Source organism: Chiloscyllium plagiosum, unplaced genomic scaffold, assembly GCF_037043375.1.
Source record: "Chiloscyllium plagiosum isolate Xiang-an unplaced genomic scaffold, Cpla_swu_hap1 HiC_scaffold_10, whole genome shotgun sequence".
NCBI classification, from domain to species: Eukaryota; Metazoa; Chordata; class Chondrichthyes; order Orectolobiformes; family Hemiscylliidae; genus Chiloscyllium; species Chiloscyllium plagiosum.
This window is the reverse complement of record NW_028270148.1, coordinates 83022987-83041532: the sequence shown is the minus strand read 5'-3', so window position 1 is coordinate 83041532 and position 18546 is coordinate 83022987. Positions and strand designations below refer to the sequence as shown.

At 40.4% G+C, this 18546-nt stretch overlaps 1 protein-coding gene across 6 annotated transcripts in view; it reads left to right on the top strand.

Annotated features, from left to right (window-relative positions):
• Positions 1-18546, top strand: part of LOC122552951 (unconventional myosin-VI) — a 276023-nt gene that overhangs the window by 245625 nt on the left and 11852 nt on the right. For 5 of the 6 annotated variants that reach the window (XM_043696239.2, XM_087991500.1, XM_043696241.2 and 2 more), the window contains 6 exons: positions 4219-4379; positions 4485-4526; positions 4828-4857; positions 7919-7957; positions 14341-14444; positions 18020-18151. In XM_043696239.2, coding sequence (XP_043552174.2) covers positions 4219-4379; positions 4485-4526; positions 4828-4857; positions 7919-7957; positions 14341-14444; positions 18020-18151 — 508 coding nt within the window. The remainder of the gene's footprint in view (positions 1-4218; positions 4380-4484; positions 4527-4827; positions 4858-7918; positions 7958-14340; positions 14445-18019; positions 18152-18546) is intronic. The other variant, XM_087991501.1, reaches the window with a different exon arrangement.

Here is an 18546-nt window from a genome sequence, read left to right as displayed (position 1 = left end):
TCCCATCTTCCCCAGGACCGGTCCCCATGTCCAACAAATCTGAACCTCTCCCTCCTAACATCATTTCTCACACCATGTGTTCATCCTGCCTATTTTTTCATTTCTACGCTGGCTAGCACGTGGCACTGGTAGTAATCCCAAGATCACTAACTTTAAGGTCCTCCTCTTTAACTTCTCTCCTAGCTTCCTGAATTCTTCTTTCAGGACCTCATCTTGTTTTCTACTTGCATCGTTGGTGCCTATATGTACCAAGACAACTGGCTGTTCACCCTCCCCTTTTAGAATGCTCTGCAGCCGATCGGTGACATCCCTGACCTGAGCAGCTGGGAGGCAACATACCTTCCGGGAGTCCCTATTTTGGCCACAGAACCACCTATCTACTCCCCTCACAATAGAATCTCCTATGACCAAAGCCCTATGAGTCTTTTTCCTGCCCTTCTGAACAGCAGTGCCTGCCACGGTGCCATGATCCTGGCAACTGCTGCCCTCTCCTGGTGAGCCATCTCTCCCAACAGTATCCAAAACAGTATACCTGTTTTGGAGGGATATGACCGCAGGGGACACCTGCACTGCCTTCCTCCTCTTTTTCTGCCTTTTGGTCACCCATTCACTGACTCCCTTAGCAATTCTAACCTGCAGTGTGACCAGTTCACTAAACGTGCTATCCTCGACCTCAGCATCGCAGATGCTCCACATTGAGTCCATCCACAGCTCCAGAGCCGTCATGCGGTCAAACAAGAGGTGCAGCTGGACACACTTCTTGCAAGTGAAAGAGTCAGGAACATCAGACACGTTCCTAACTCCCATATCAAGCAAGAGGCACATGCTACGGGTCTGGGGTCCCCTGCCGTTGTAAGCTTAGCTTTATATGAACTAACTAAATCCAAACAATGCACTTAAATATATGAAAAAGAAAAAATAAAAGCCTTACCTGACAGAGTCTTTTTCTTCCGGTTGGAGGGGGGCAGAAGGGCGATACTACACGCGTAGTATCTCGGGTTTAGCTACTGCCCAAATATAAATTAAGCCCTTACCTTCCCGGCAGCCCTCACTTCACTCCACCTTCTCTCCTTTCCTTGCCGCTCTGTCAAAATGGAGGCCTGACCCCCGAGGTAAATCCCTTTTTAAGTGGGAAAACTTACCCTTCCCGGCAGCCTTTGCTTCATTCCTCGACTGAATATAGTGATTTGAGGAATGAGTGAGTCAAGGTGTTTACCAATCCTACCAAATCTTCTTTTTAACATTTTAAAGAAATTATTTCCTCTGATGGAAGCATAAAGAATATGAGGGTAGAGGTTGTCGCATTTATGGTTATGGGATTAAAATTACAGCCAGGTCTCTTAGGAACAAAATTGAGAAGGCTTTTATCTCTCAAATCCGAGCAATCATGAATTCTGTCCTCCAACAGTTGTCTGTCGATGGTTAAGAGCTGAGATGAATAGATTTTTGTTAGGTAACTGTAGCAGCCAGTAGGGAGCTTGGCTAAAAAAACAGATCTGAGACCCAGATAAGTCACCGTCTAGTGAAATAGAGAAGGCTGGAGGGGCTTAATGACCTTTTTCTTGGTTCTAATGTTTCTATTTTGCTCTGAATTATTAAAGCAGTGTTACTTTGGGCTACTGGAGAATCTTTGTGGCACAGAATTTCCTTCACGATTGCTCTTTTGAAGTTTTGTGGTTTCAAGGCATGAACACACAAATTAAATTTTTCTTCCTTCAGCCTGCTTTACAAGACTCTAAAATGGTTTCCCGCATAATCTGCTATTTGAGATATTGTTTACAGTGACTGCTAGAGAATGTGGACAGTCGAAAGAATAGTTCCTAACTATAGTCTAAATAGTCTGAATGTAGATAGGATGGGTTCTGATGCGAAAAGCCCCAGTACAGAATGAGCCAGTTGAACATAGACAACCCTTCCATTCAAATTACTAGCTAAGTTTTTTTTCAACATTCCCTAAATAAAGGAGTAATAGAAGAAAAGGTGTCTGACATTAGTGTACATGGATGCTTCACAATTAATTCACTTTTTATAAAGGGACTAAGCTTGGATCCAATTTTTCCACTAAATGAGAAAATAATCTGCTGCTCATCTAAGTCAAATCAACATCAATTTGAAAGCTAAACTCTTGACTCGCTAGAAATAAGTGTTCGCTCCCTTGCCTACTTGTGGAAATGCAATGGTTTTTGGAATAGTAAAATAATTTAGATTCAGAAGAGTAATAAGATCGCAGTAGTTTGGTTTAACATTGTATGAAATTCTTGAGCACTGCAGACTTCCAGCCTTAGATGCAATACTTTGCCATAATATCAGCTTGGTTTCAGAGATGGGATCCCATTTTTGACATTGGACGTCAGGTTAGGTTGCTGTGAAACAATCAAATGCCTACTATTGAAGGATATCACTGAAGGACTTGCTCTTCCTTTCCCAGAAGAGATTATGGTTGAGCTAAAGTTGAATTCTCTATTTAACACACCTGTGGTATGCTGAAGTCTTTCATAATTACTAATATCTTCTGCTTCACATGGTGTGCCTTCTGTATTGTAATTTAGCTTCACAAATGTATATAAAGTTGTGTTGTTCCCTTCTGCATACAGGTTTATATTGCAGAATTGACAAATCTACAGAAACAACTGGTGTAGCTATTTGAACATGACAAAACATCCCAAAACATTTCACAAGAGCATGATGAGTCAAAATTCCACTTAAGGAGTTGGAAGTTCAGATAGAAAATTCTAAAGCTTTATGGCCTAAGCAGCTGAAATGGCAGAGCAATTGAAATCCAGGATGCTTGAGAAACCGGAATTTGTGCAGTTCAGATATTGGAGCGTTTAAGGGCTGGAGGAGACTGTAGAGAAAAAGAGAAGGAAGGCCTTGGAGGGATTTGAAACAAGACGTGAATTTTAAAACTGATTTAATATTTGACCATAGGCCAAAGTAGGTCAGTGACCATCGAGCTGATAGAGGAACAGGATTTGGTGTGAGTAAGGACGTGGGCTGCAGATTTTTGGATCCCCTCAGGTTGATGAAAAGTAGAATGTGGCATGCCATTGAGGAGGTCCTTGAAATAGTCTTGATTATAAGTAACAGGTGTGAATGTGGGTTTGAGCAGCAGATGAGCAAGAGACATGGGCAAAGTTAGGCAGAGTTTGGAGGTGGTAAAACACTATCTTAGTAATTGAACACACATAAGGCATGAAACTTCTTTTGGGATAAAATATGGCACCATTCTCTTAGACTGTTGCCTGAGAGACATGTCCTTGACAACAAGAAAGTTGAATCTGGAACTGGGACAAAAAAAACCTATGGCTTCACTCTATTCAATGTTTAATCAGACCAAATTTCTGCTCTGATAATCTCAAAACAATCAATAATGCAGAAGTTCTCCCTTGGAACTAAATGGATTTTCCTGAATTTTAGGTAAGGTTATTTTCCTTTCATTTTGATTTAAACCTCAGAAGAATTGTTCTTATGATGCATTCTGTATAAAGAGAGAGGACTGCAGATGCTGGGGATCAGAGTTTAAAAATGTGTTGCTGGAAAAGCACAGCAGGTCAGGCAGCATCAAAGGAGAAGGAGAATCGACATTTCGGGCATAAGCCCTTCTTCAGGATTCCTGAAGAAGGGCTTATGCCCGAAACATCGATTCTCCTTCTCCTTTGATGCTGCCTGACCTGCTGCGTTTTTCCAGCAATACATTTTTAAGCTGCATTCTGTATAAGCCAAGAGAAAAGCTATCTTTCACTCACTCACCGGCAGCACTTCCCATCCTAATAACTACTAAGCCTTTGGCTTTATTCCCATGACACCTGTGTTGATATTGATTTTCTCAATTCACTTCCTTCCTTCCACTTCAATTATTGCCAGAAAGATTTTCATCCCCTACCACTTCATTGATGTGGCCTTGGGTTTTGCTAGATATTCAAAAATCTATCTACTTCCTCATATCCATAATGCTAATGTTATAGGAACAACTTGACATCTGGATTTAGTCAATTGTTGGTTTGAAATAAGTGAAATGATTTTGTTAGACTTTAATGGATGCTGGTGGACCTATCTTTGTCATTTTAAAAGCTTCAAACTGCATGTTCAGTAGATAATTTCCATTTTTGCTTTAACGTTCTTGTCAGTAATGACAATGAATAACTTCACCACTATCAAGGTCTACCCAGCTAGGTGTTTTAATTTAAGTGGCCTGATTAATACCTTTGTGCTTTGCAGGCTGCCTTGGAGGCTCAGCTTGCTACAGAGCGTGAGGAAGAAGCTCGTAAGCAGGCCCTGCTTGAACAAGAGCGGCGTGACCGGGAACTCGCCATGAGGATTGCAAGAAGTGAGTCTGAGCTCATTTATGATGAATCACCAATGGACACAGGAATTAAGAGGTAGGGGTTTAAAAGTATTTTAAAATCCCTTCCATTATTTTTGTCCCCTGATTCATCTCCCTGTTTGTGCTGCAAGTGTAATAATAAATGTCTTTTCTTTCACAGTGTTGAAGTTAAACAAATCCGTCCAGTTGCAGTTGCTGCTAAGTATGGATATGTAACCTGTATTTCTATTTTGCACATTTAGTAAATCACGCTGTATATTAATTCTAGAATTCCTCCATACAGATTCAAAGAATTTCACAATTAATAAATCAAGATGATTTTATTCAGATTTTTAATCAGAATTTTTGCATGAATTTGGAAATTAATTTTAGTCTGAAAAAAGTAAAACTAATAGAACATCAATAAAATGCATGTACAGAGTTACCCGCAAGCTGTGTGCTAGTTGGAAGGTGTGAAGTTTATGTGCCTAGCAGAGTCTAACTAAAGTGTGTTCTATTTCCAGATCTGATGGACCACAATCCAAAATGACAATGTATGAGTTTTCAGTTATTATTCTTGTTTTATTTGCAATTTTGGGCATTGGTGATGGAGATTTGTTGACTATGATTATGGTGATGGTACATTGGTCTGCTCTCTTTTGACTTTCAACAAAACAGCTAAAACTATACTTAATTATTCTGAACCTGATTGTTCCTGTTCATCACTTTTTCATTGATTGTTGCTTGTCTGTTTCCTTGCTGTATCAGTGGGAATGATGATGGTTTATAACTACTGAATCTCCAAATCAGATTGGATTATTTTTCTTCTTACCTAATTGCTACCAGTTCCTAGCGAGTGTTGTTAAATATTAGACGTTGGGCAAAGTAGCACTAAATTTAGACTGCATGAATGGAAGACTGCTGGTGTGAGAGATGGAGAAGTCTCATGCTGGTGTATTAGATAGTACTCTGATTAATGTTGGGCTACAGTATATATTATTGTGATTTAATGAATGAACATTTACTAGTTATCACCTTCCTATAACTAACCTTTGGTCTGCTTGATGTTAATGCATCTGCCATAGAAAGTTTTCCACTGATGAGACAGACAAAACTGTTTGATTCATAAAGTTTTGTCATGGATTTTGCCCCCACCAGTGGTCCAAATTTTAAAATTGTCACACATGCTTCCAGTTTTATGGATACATCAGCAATACCTTCTAGGCAGTTTTTTCAGAAAAGCATGATTTGACAAAGAAGGTGATTTGCATTCCTTTGTCCAGCCCAGTCTAAGGGTAAAGATAAAGTTGTATAATCTTAATAGACCATAGGATTGCGTGCTCTCACTAAATAGAGAGCTAACTGGTGATACGTTTACTTGAGGGTCACTCATCACATCCTCGGCCAGTGTAGTAATTGATCCTATGCTGTAGGCATAACTTTGCATCACAAGCCAGCCATTTAGTCAACTGAGCCAACTTACATTAACTCCATTCCCCCCCACCACTGAGTAAAATTAAAAAAGAAGGAAGATATATTACAGATAGTGAGAAGCTAAAAACGGGGCATGAGGAACATACTCAGCAGTTCTGGCACATCAGTGGAAACAGAAACTTGGCTTCAGGTTCAAACCTTTCATTTGAGTAAAATTCAAATTAATTTGTGTAAAGCTGTGCCTTTCCTGCTGTAACCTAATAGAAACCTGGCAGGTCTCAATTTCTATCCTAGAAATTTCTGTATACACATTTATAATGAAAACTGCCATATACACATGACAACCTAAAATGTACATGGCACATTAAAGTGGCAGGAAGGTAATTGAAGATAGGTTTCGAGAGGTGCTTTTGTTGTAAATTTCAACATAAGAGTTTATAAATAGATACCAAAATAAGCAGAGATTGCATGACTTTAAAACTGGGCATTGAATTATGTGACTTATGGTACAGTGGCAGTGTACACACCTCTGGGCCAGAAGGTGTGGGTTTAAGTCCGACCTCAGGTTGTGCGATTGCCATGGAAGTTTGTCTAAATACATCAAAACAAGTTGAATTATGTTTGGATTTACAGCTTCCAGGATCCAGGCAAGCTAACTTGTCCATTAGCTGCATTAATATTTTGAGAAAACCTTGTGGCCTGATCTCTCAATGATTTCCTAACGACTGTCCCTCTCTCAAAGTATGTCTCCATGGTAACAAGGATTACATAGGCCTTGTATATGAGTAGAAATGCTGATTAGCTCTTGAGACCCCTGCTCAATTCTCTGTTGAAAATAAATGGAATGTTTAAAGTGGAACAGTTTACAAATTGGAATTTTTAATAGCTCCTTGGGACTTTGAGATCAGCTGTTTGGCCATTGTAAGCACAGATGTTGCTGCTGTTGTCTCCAAGTGTGAACATGTCAAGCCCTCTTAGCATAACAGTCTGAGCCTTCCTTTAAACTTTGAACTGCTTTATAACCTAGACTTCTGCACAGGTCACCTAACCATCTTCATTTTAATCAAAACTAAAAGCAGTCCTAAAATACTGTAAGTCCATACATGAGATATTTATGACTGAAATGCTATTTGTAATATTGCAGAATAAATAATAAAAATGAAATCATTTGAATCCTTCAGATTACTTTACCATGTTGCCTTAATTCTGACTTTTTTAATACTAATTTTTTAATCTCTCTTTTTATTTCTATTTAATGTATTTTATATTAACTAAACATTTCTCTAAGATACACTTAGCTTATCGTCCATCTTTGTTTCCTTTGTCTTAACTTCCAGTTTGGATATTTCATCAGGGGTTTTCATTGGGTGGAAATTTGAAAAGGTGTTTTCCAAATAGCTGGAATTCTATTTTGTAAATTCTTGATTGTTTGTTTGCATCTGTAACTCATTCACTCACATCTGAATCTGGAAGGATTGCTGTGAATTAATTTGCAGTCTGAGGATTAGAATTCCAATGGAGTATCAAATGATTCATATTCGTTTGAAAAAATGCAGCTATGGAGAAATGTAACTTTTGTTCTATTTGTAAGGCTATCCCTAACTCTCTACATTATGGAGGTAACCAGAGAGTCACTGATTTGTTTAATTGAAACATGTTTTTCAGAAAATCTTAATTTTGTTCAAATGAACTCTTGTCCTTCATCATAGCTTTGCATTCCTTCCAGGTTTATAATTAGAGGTTTTAGAAATCAAACTCAGGACAGTCCATAATATGTGAAAGAGGGTGACACTGATTTAAACATCAAAGGGTGCTTGTGTGTCATGTGTACAGAAGCCAGCTGCTCTACAGAAGGATGCATAATCTGTTATACCACTGCCTCACTTTGTTAAAATGGTGTAAAAATAATAAGAACTGTACTGCCAGCTTTCCTGCTGCTTACAAACATCATGGGTTTTGCAAACATATTGTCTCTTCTCTCTCAATTCTCAGCATGTGTGTACAGGAATTGTCTGGGCCATCTGTATGAGTGACTTATCATCGTTTGCCTTCATACATATGTAATTATTAACATTCTCCTATCTGCTGTTAATGTCAAATCATCTTAAATACTTTCCCAGAAATGTGATGATTCTGAATCCTCTATCAATTACTTATAAACATGCTTTTTTTATGTTACAGGGAAGAAATGGCCAAAGAAATGTCAGATTATCTGGCTAGGTAGGTAATATCTTGTTGCTTAAAACATGCATTGAGATACCAACAGCTCATGTAAAATCACATACTCTAGGTTTGTGCACATTTTCATAGCAAATTTTGATAAGGCCACTGCCTATAATTGGAATAAACATATTACTTGGGCTGGGGCTCTTGGCAGATAGTGCAGATGCAACTTTACTATCAGTTAATTAATTGTACAGCTTTATATTGTTGTTCACTGTTCACTGTTACAAAGAATAATATGATGCACTGCCTCTCTTAGGAGTTGGGTTAAATGGATGCTGGATTAATTTTTGAAGATTTTGTTCTCCCCAAAACCAATTTGCAAAGCTCTAGCTGCTTTAATGAAAATGGTAACAAAAAGATTTCCAATTAATATAACACTGTGCACAGTATCAACAACTTCTTGTACAGGAGCTTGAGCTCATGCTGATGAGACAGACTGTTGAGCAATCCTCTTTCTCCATGATAAGAAAATTGGTTTGCAGTTTATGACAACAGAATACAAATTTGTAAGATCCATTGCAACAAATTTTATCAGGGAATTTGAGGTTAAAAATGTATCTTTCTCAGCATAATTTTTCTACAGCCAACTATGCTTGTATGTTTTTCTTGATGGATACAAATGTTACTTGATCTGATCTTTCTCATTGCAATCACTGGTCTGTTTTTTGACGTTACTGCATTTGTAGTACTGAACCAGAATGAGTCACAAGCCTCTGCTGTTTGATCAATGCTTTAATAAATTATTACTGCACATTACCATTGTGCATGTAGTCACTCTTTGGAAAAGCTATAAAGTTAATCCCACTTCCCACTCATTTACCCCAGCATTCTTTTTTATTTTCCAATATGTACCTGATTCCCTTTCCAGATGGGACTTTAGATTTTTTAGTAGAATATTTCATTGAGATTTAACTTCCCTTAAAGAGTAAGAATTTTATTAATGATTAATCAAGCACTCAACTCACTTTGGTTATGGTGGATTTTTTTTCCCTTGGACTATCTCTGACTCTATGATGAAGCAATGAGAGCTGTAAAGATACAGGTTTTGCTCCTGAATATTGCTTCAAGGCACTGTAGCTTTCAAAGTTGACCTAGCATCCACATTCAACAATTCTGGGAACACCTGGCACATGTGCAGAATGTGCATACTGTTGCCAATCTCTTCGCAATGAGTGCATTTCAAATATTGGAACCAGTTATTGTTCCAGTGTAAATGCTGTGTGAAAATGTACCAGCCGTCTCATTCTTGAGAAATGCACTACACAAAATACCAGTGCATCTCAGCTGCATGGTATGGGAAAGACATTTAATTACCATGGATTGTTCAAGTAGTTGGATCTTTAATTCCAAACTTTGAGGACAAAGCAACGAATCCCTTAGCAAAGTAAGGTTAGTGTGTCATGGTGATGTTTGCAGAGAAACTCTTTACAGTAAGTAGTTCTGGTTAAATTCATTTTGAAACTTGATAAAAGCTTCAGCTTACTGTTATTCATTTGTTTAGTGAATTGAAAAGCAGAGCTCAGCCTACCATCAAAATGGAAAGTCCTGTTTGCTGGAAGTATTACAGCTGATGAAAGGACATGACACAGAATTAGTGTTCCTAATGGTTCATGTAGCTTTTATGAGACTCAAAGAGCCAGTTAGGGCAGGGAGTACCTGATGTCCCTGCCAATACTTGTCCCTCAAACCACCAAAGAAGAATAACTGACCATTCAACTCACTGGTGTTCCTGAACTCCTGCTGTTTAGGAGATGACTCATTGCACTTATTTGGAACTCCCTTTCACTGTATTGGAGAGACTGAGGTTAGTTTTCTTCACCTGTGAGAATCTTTGGAGCTTAGTTTCATTTCTTAATGTTTCACCATTTCAGGTAGATTGGGAGCTGTTTTGATCTTTTTCATTTTATGTTCATTCCTTTTTAAGGTGATTTTCGATTTACATCTTAATATATTATTATATCTCTGACAGCTGAATGTGGAATCTTTGGTCTCTGATTGGAGATGTTCTGGCACTGGGTGGGGAACTGAAAGAAAGAGATTTCATTTGAATTAGAGTGGATTCATAAAGGCAGATAGCAATGTAATTGTGATTTGTTTGGGGGAGCAGAATTTGTCTCCTTTGGCAGAATGCACAACCAATGGACATATCTATGTTCACGTACCAGAACTAGAGCTATTAGTATTTCCAAACTTGTACTTCTAATCTATCAAATGCTGTTCTGCAAACACAGTGGTGTGTCTCCTTCCTTCTCTCACTTTCACCTCCATCTTTGACTCTTTACTTGATTTCACTGTTTCTATATTTGGAGGATAGTCTGTTCACCACCAATATCCACTACAAGCTCACTGACTACCATTGTTAGCTTGACTACATTTCCTCCCACCCTTACTCCTACAAAGGCTCTGTTTCATTCTCCCAATTTCTCTGCCTCCATTGCATTTATTCTGATCTTTCGACCTTCCACAGGAATGCCTCCAATGCATTCTCCATTAGAGAACATAGAAAAGTACAGCTCAGCACAGACCCTTCGGCCCACAATGTTGTGCTGAGCATTTACGTTAATCTGAGATCAACCTAACCTACACACCCCTCAATTTACTGCATTCCATGTCCTTGTCCAGCAGTTGCTTAAATGTCCGTAATGTCTCTGACTCTGCGACCACCACTGGCAGTGCATTGCACGCACCTACCACTCTGACATCTCCTCTATACCTTCCTCTAGCCACCTTTAAAATTATGATCCCTTGTGACAGCCATTTCTACCCTCGGGAAACATCTTCAGTTATCTACTCTATCTATGCCTCTGATTACCTTGTACATCTCTATCAAGTCATCTCTCATCCTTTTTCTCTCCAGTGTGAAAAGCTCGAGCTCGCTCAACCTCTCTTCATAAGACAACATGCCCTACAATACTGGCAGCATCCTGGTAAATATCCTCTGCATCCTCTCTAAAGCATCTACATCCTTCTTATAATGAGGCAACCAGAATCCGATACGATGTTCCAAGTGTAGTCTAACCAGCGTTTTATAGAGCTGCAGCAAAACCTTGTGACTCTTAAACTCAATCCCCCCTATTAATGAAAGTCAAAACACCACATGCCTTCTAAACAATCCTATCAACTTGGATGGCAACTTCGAGGCATCTATGTACATGGAACCCAAGATTCCGTTGCTCCTCCACACTGTCAAGAATCCTGCCTTTAACTCTGTATTCAACATTCAAATACAATGTTCCAAAAGGAATCACTTCGCATTTATCCAGGTTGAACTCCGTTTGCCACTTCTCAACCAAGCTCTGTATCCTGACAATGTCTTGTTATAGCCTGCAACAGCCCTCAACACTATCTAGCAACTCCACCAACCTTTGTGTCAAACTATCTAACCCACCTTTCCACTTCTACATCCAAGTCATTTATAAAAACTGCAAAGAGCAGAGGCCTAAGAGGCCTTAGTCCTTGCAGGACGCCACTGGTCACCAACGTCCAGGCGGAATACTTTCCGTCCACTACTACTCACCTGCCTTCTTTTGGCCAGCCAATTCTGTATCCAGACAGCCAAATTTCCCTGTATCCCATATCTTCTAACTTTCTGAATGAGTCTACCACAGAGAACCTTATCAAATGCCTTACTGAAATCCATATACACTAGATCCACTGCTCGACCTTCATCAGCTTGTCTCATCACATCGTAAAAGAACTCAATAAGGCTTGTGAGATATGACCTGCCCCTCATAAAGCCATGATGACTACCTTTAATCAAACTATGTTTTTCCAAATAGTTATAAATCCTAACACTCAGAATCCTTTCCAGTACCTTGCTTACCACAGCCATAATACTGATACGTCCATGATTCCCAGGGATTTCTCTGTTCCCTTCTTTGAACCAAAGAAAACATTTGCCTCCCTCCAAACATCCAGTACTACTTCCATGGAGAGTGGGGATGCAAAGATCATCACCAGAGATGCAGTAATCCCATTCCTCGCTTCCCATAGCAACCTTGAAGATATCTTGTTTGGCTCTGGGGACTTAACAACTTGGTGCTTTCCAGAATTTCCAGCACATCCACTTTGTTAATATCAATCTGTTCAAGCCTATCAACCTGGTCCATGGTGTTCTCACTATCAGCAAGGTCCTTCTTGCTCGTGAATACTGAAACAAAAAGCTCATTTAGGCTTCCCCGACCTCTTCAGACTCCAGGCACAAGGTCCTCTGTTATCCCTTATCAGCCCTATCCTCTCTGATCAGTGTCTTATTCCTCATGTAAGTATAGAACGCCTTTGGGTTTTCCCTAATCCTTCCCTCCAAGGCTCTTTCATGCACCCTCTGAGCTCTCCTCAGTCTATCTCTGAGTTGTTTCCTAGCCTACAATCCTCTAAGGATGTGCCAGATCCTTGCTGTTTCAACCTTAAGTAAGCTCCTTCTTCCTCTTGATGGGAAGCTCCACTTCTCTTGTCATCCAAAGCTCCTTTACCTGACTATTCCTTGCCTGTCTCAGTGAGAAAACATTATCCAACACTTGCAACATGTGCTCCTTAAACAGTCTCGACATTTCTCTGCCTTTCCCATAGAACAATTGTTGCCAACTTATACTCCACAACTCCCACCTAATAGCAGTATAATTTCCCCTCCCCAATTAAATGCCTTCCCACACTGTCTGTTCCTATCCCTCTCCATGCCTATGGTAAAGGTGAGGTAGTTGTGGTCACTGTCGCTGAAATGCTCTCCCACCAAGAGATCTGATACCTGGCCTGGCTTGTTGCCTAACACCAAATCCAATATGGTCTCCCCCTAGCTCCATCCAGACCATCTGCACTAAGGAGGTTCCAATCAATATTGGGGAAGTTGAAGTCACCCATAACAACAACTCTGTTACATCTGCACCTTTCCAAGATCTGCTGTCCAATCTGTTCTTCCATCTCTCTGCTGCTATTGGAGGGGTCTATAGAAAATGTCCAATAAAGTGACTGCTCCTTCCCTGTTACTGACTTCCACTAATACTGACTCAGTAGGCAAACCCAACTCAACAACCCCCCTTTCTGCAGCTATGATGCGCACTCTAATTAACAGTGCTACCCCCCCTCCTCTTTTACCCACCTCCCTGTTCTTTTTAAAAGATCTGAACCCTGGAACATCCAGCAATCATTCCTGCCCCTGTGAAATCCATGACTCCGTTACAGCCACAACATTGTAGTTTTTCCTCAACTAAGGAGTCCTCCTCCCCGGCAGTGTTGACATGGTTCTCAGCTGTGTCTGATCCATGTCCTCTATTTCTGCCCTCACCCTTGACCCTCCCTCCAAGAACAAGAACAGGTTTCACCTTGCCCTTACTTTCCACACCAGCGCCCACATTCATAGAATCATTTCCCGACACTGTGACCATTTCTCACAGATTGCCACCACCAAACTCATCCCTGTCCTCTATGGTCAGCTTTCCACAAGGAAGTTCCCTCCCTGACATCCTCATCCATTCCTCCCATCACCATCACTCCTAACACTGCAGGCCACCTACTCTACCTCCAAATTGGGATCTTCTCAAGGGATTGCAGAGAGTGAAATAGTAGACCTTTGACCCCCACCCTTCTTACTATCCAATGCTCCAAACACATTGAAGCAGCGATTTACTTCTACTTTCAATCTAGTCCACTACGTTTGTTGCTCACAATGCAGCCTCTTTTGTATTGACAGTATCCAATACAGACTAAATGACCATTTTGTAGTAAACCTCTACTCTACTCTGTAAGAAAGACCCTGACCTTCCACTTGCTTGCCTTTTCAATACACCGTCTTTCTCCCATGCTATCGTTTTCATTCTCTGCCTGCACCTTTCCAAGATCTGCTGTCAAATCTGTTCTTCCATCTCTCTGCTGCTATTGGAGGGGTCTATAGAAAACACCCAATAAAGTGACCGCTCCTTCCCTGTTACTGACTTCCACCAATGCTGACTCAGTAGGCAAACTCATCTGTACCAGCAAAGCTGATTATACGTTTGAAGAACACCACCACATTTTCTGCAGTTGCAACCTTCAGGACTCAAAATTTTAAATCTGTAAGTTCAAAGTAAGAATACGGTCATCCATTTTGGTTCACCCCTGCTTGCACATCCTGTTTTTAAGCTTACTGCCTTTGGTCTCAGCAGAGCTGACATATTGTCAACTAGGCAAAAGTGAGGACTGCAGATGCTGGAGATCAGAGTCAAGAGTGTGATGCTGGAAAGATACAGCAGGTCAGGCAGCATCCAAGGAGCAGGGGAATCAACGTTTTGGCAATAAGCCCTTCAAGAAATATCCAAACCTACCATTAATACCTAATTACATTTGATCTTCTTCCATGTTCTCTCAGTCTGCCATGTTCTCACTGTGTTCATTCTTGTCAACAGAAGTCCTGAAGTCCAGGCTACGAAGGCAGCTGCTGGCACAAAGAAATATGATCTCGCCAAATGGAAGTATGCTGAACTGCGAGATGTCATCAACACCTCTTGTGGTAAGAATCCTCTCAATCTAACAATGTTTTCCTCTTGGCTACAGTTCATGGCTCAAGTCCACTTAAGAGTGGTATTGGTTCACTTGAGACAGTGGCATACTAACTAAAGATTATGTCTTTATATTTATTTAATATCAGTATATTTCCAATAAACTGATTTTTAGAATTGCTATATTTTATGCTTTATCAATGTACAGTAGAATGTCATTCTTGTCAGTAATGTAATAACTGAAATAAGATGTGATTGCACTGGAGGAGGTATAATGGTGATTCATCAGGATTTTGCCTGGGGTGAAGCACTTTAGCCATGAAGAGAGGCTGAATAGGCTCGGGTTGTTTTCTTTGCAGCAGAGAAGGCTGATGAAGAGACCTGATCGAGGGGTATGGAGAGGGTGGATAGGAAGCAGCTGCTCCTTGCAGTTGAAGGGTCAGTAACGAAGGGGCACAATTTTAAGGTGTAGGACAGGAGATTTAGAGGGGACTTGGGGAAATTTCTTTTCAGCTGGAAGGTGAAGGGAATCTAGAATGCACTACCTGGGAGGATTGTTAGATTAGATTAGATACTTCACAGTATGGAAACAGGCCCTTTGGCCCAACAAGTCCACACTGGCCCTCCGAAGAGCAACCCACCCAGACCCATTCCCCTGCCCTACATTTACCCCTGACTAATGCAACTAACACTACGGGCAATTTAGCACGGCCAATTCACCTGACTTGCACATCTTAGGATTGTGGGACGAAACCGGAGCACCTGGAGGAAACCCATGACGACATGGAGAATGTGCAAGCTCCACACAGACAGTTGCCCGAGGCTGGAATCGAACACTGATCCCTGGCATTGTGAGACAGCAGTGCTAACCGCTGTCCACTGACTATGATTGTGGGAAATCAATCTTTGCTTATTTACATCCTTGCTTAACCTATGACCAACATGACTCCGTCTTATTTCTATGCGCTTTTCCACCTTTTCTAGCTGAATGGAACTGCCTCTTGCTCTGTTCTACTGTCCACTATGCAGTGATAGCCAGAGCTGCTTCATTGTTTCTGAGTCCCCAATGATTTATCTTTGGCCTTCCTTTCTCATTGCCATTTCCCTGATGCATGACATAATCATCTGCAGATACGCAATTAAATTCCATAGGTTTGTTGGAAACACTCAGTTTTATGTCTCTTCTGGCTTTCTTGACCACCTCCACTTCTCTTGCACTATTAAACTGCTGATCCAACATGCAGTTTGATCAGCATTAGTTTCCTTTAGTTCAGTGTTGGTAAAGCTGAAGCCCCTGTTTTAGGCCTGGCTAACAATGCTGCATTCTTGTTGCGGAATCCACTCCCACACTGCTTTCCCAATCTGAACCAGATTGTTTATTATCTTGATATCCAAGTTGAACCTACCCCTCCATTACACAGACCACCCTTGATTCACCTCTACGACACCACTCAATACGATCACTGCTATAGCTAACCTTGGGCTGAAGTCCTGATTGAATTTTTTTTATCCCCTCAAGGCTCAACTATTCCTATACACTCCCTCCCAATATTTCATTGTCCATCTTCTGTAGTCCCAATTTCCCACCATCCCTGTGCTCACTTGTGTATCTGACTATCTCAAACTTGAAAGTAAACTTGTATTTTAAATTTTTACTATAAAGTGAAAGTACAAAATGTGGAAATTACTTAGTCTAGCAATGATTCGGAGATGCCGGTGTTGGACTGGGGTGTACAAAGTTAAAAATCACACAACACCAGGTTATAGTCCAACAGGTTTAATTGGAAGCACACTAGCTTTTGGAGTGACGCTCCGAATCATGACTACTATCGACACCACTAACCACCACAATCACCTGATGAAGGAGCGTCGCTCCGAACACTAGTGTGCTTCCAATTAAACCTGTTGGACTATAACCTGGTGTTGTGATTTTTAACTAAGTCTAGCAACATAAAAGTGAACTGAAAAACTCAGTTAATCGCTATCTGTTTACAACTGCTGAGTATTTCTGGAAATTTGTTTCTGATTTGTCTTTCTGGCTTTTGTGTTGACGTTCTTGTTGTTTGTAGGTTGTTGCACTTTCCATCCCTGTTAGTGACCTGCCCATCTCTACATTTCGTTCCTGGCTTCTCAATTCACTCCACTACTAGAAATTGTACAGATAGCTGAAGGGACCTTAAGCATTAGAATATGTTTCCTTGAGCCACTCCATTTAGAGGCATAGAGATGTACTGCATGGAAACAGACCTTTTGTTCCAACTTGTCCATGCTGATCAGATATCCTATATTAATCTAGTCCTGTTTGCCAGCACTTGACCCATATCCCTCCTAACCCATTCCTATTCATATACCTATCAAGATGCTTTTTAAAGGTTGTAATTGTACTAGACTCCACACTTCCTCTGGCAACTCATTCTATACATGCACCACCACCTGCAAAAGAAAGTTGCCCCTTAGATTCCTTTTAGATCTTCCCCTCTCACCCTAAATCTATGCCGTCTAGTTCTGGACTCCTCCACTCCAGGGAAAATACCTCGTCTATTTATCCTATCCCATGTCCCTCGTGATTTTATAAATGTCTATAAGGTCAGCCCTCCGCCTCCAACACTCCAGGGAAAACAGCCTCAGTATATTCACCTCTCCCTATAGCTCAACCCCTCCAACCCTATCAGCATCCTTGTAAACCTTTTCTGAACCCCTTTCAAGTTTCACAACATCCTTCCGAGAGGTGGGAGAATTGCACGCAATATTCCAAAAGTGGTGCAACGAATGTCCTGTCCTGCTGCAACATGACCTCCTAACCCCTATAGTCAATGCTCTGACCAAACTCTGCCATCTTCTCCAACTCCCTTTTCTACTTTATGTCCCATTATTTCTATCAAATTTTTATGCATCCTTCCAAAAAACCTGTTCTTTGTTTTTAATGTGCCTGCCTAATTACATTGCTGGGAATGTTTTCTTGGTTAATGGTGTTATAATTAACTTCAACTCCCTAGTCTATAGAACAAAAATGTCAGGCAAGTTTCCTGTATCTGACTACATTCTTCTGGAAAGTGTACGAATGTGACTATCCGGTAAACCCATACTAAAGCATAACTGAGAATCTCTCCTGACTAAACAAATTTCTGATATACAAAGTCTGGATTCAGAGATAATTGAACAAACAATGTTATTCAGGTGTGTGTTGATGTCTGAAGATGGGGAAGGAGAAGAATTGGACAACCCTAAGACAAGGAGCTGTGTTTTGGTATTCAGAAAGATGGCTGTGCCTGAACTATTTCTTTCTTTACCGACTTGTTTTCCTCCAATGCTGCAACCACAAAACATTCCTGTCAGAGAAGGTGAGCAGTGATCTGACAGGTTGTTAACATTATAATGCAAGCAAGGTAGATGCAAATTCTTCAAGAACTTGCTTATCTCATCGCTTTGGGAGAGTTCCCCTCTCATTATTGCACTTTCAGAAGTGACCAACAGAAGAACTCTTCCTGGTTGGATGCCAATGAAGAATGGGGTCTTCATTGAATAAATATGTCCTCAGTCCTTCCTTGAAGAATCTGACTGTACTCAATCATGTATGTTACTGCAGATATTGAGCTGTTAGCAGCATGCAGAGAGGAATTCCATCGGCGGCTGAAGGTCTATCATGCCTGGAAATCCAGAAATAAAAAGCGCAATGCTGAAGCAGAACAACGCGCTCCAAAATCTGTTACTGATTATGGTAAGAACTGGAGTAATTGAGCACGTAATAAAATTTGAACTTGTCAATTCTATTGGATTCTATTGACATCTGGATTTTTGATGACTGGTCTGTGTATCTTTCTTTAATATTTGGTTCTTTCCCTGTTTATGTCTCCTTAGTCTTCTTACTTTGGATTTGTATCAGTGTTTTGGCTAATACTTACCTTTTCAATAAACATCACTCTAAAAGAAAAAGATTAGATGCTTATTTCATGTTGTTTGGAAACATTTGTACTTGACATTTCTTAGACCAAAACAATGGGGTACGCTTTGAAAGAATTTAATTGACTGGAAATCTTTGGCTGTTCTGAAATCATAAAAAGTAGCTGATAAATTCACACCTTTTTTCCCTTTTAACTTTCCATTATAAGAAAT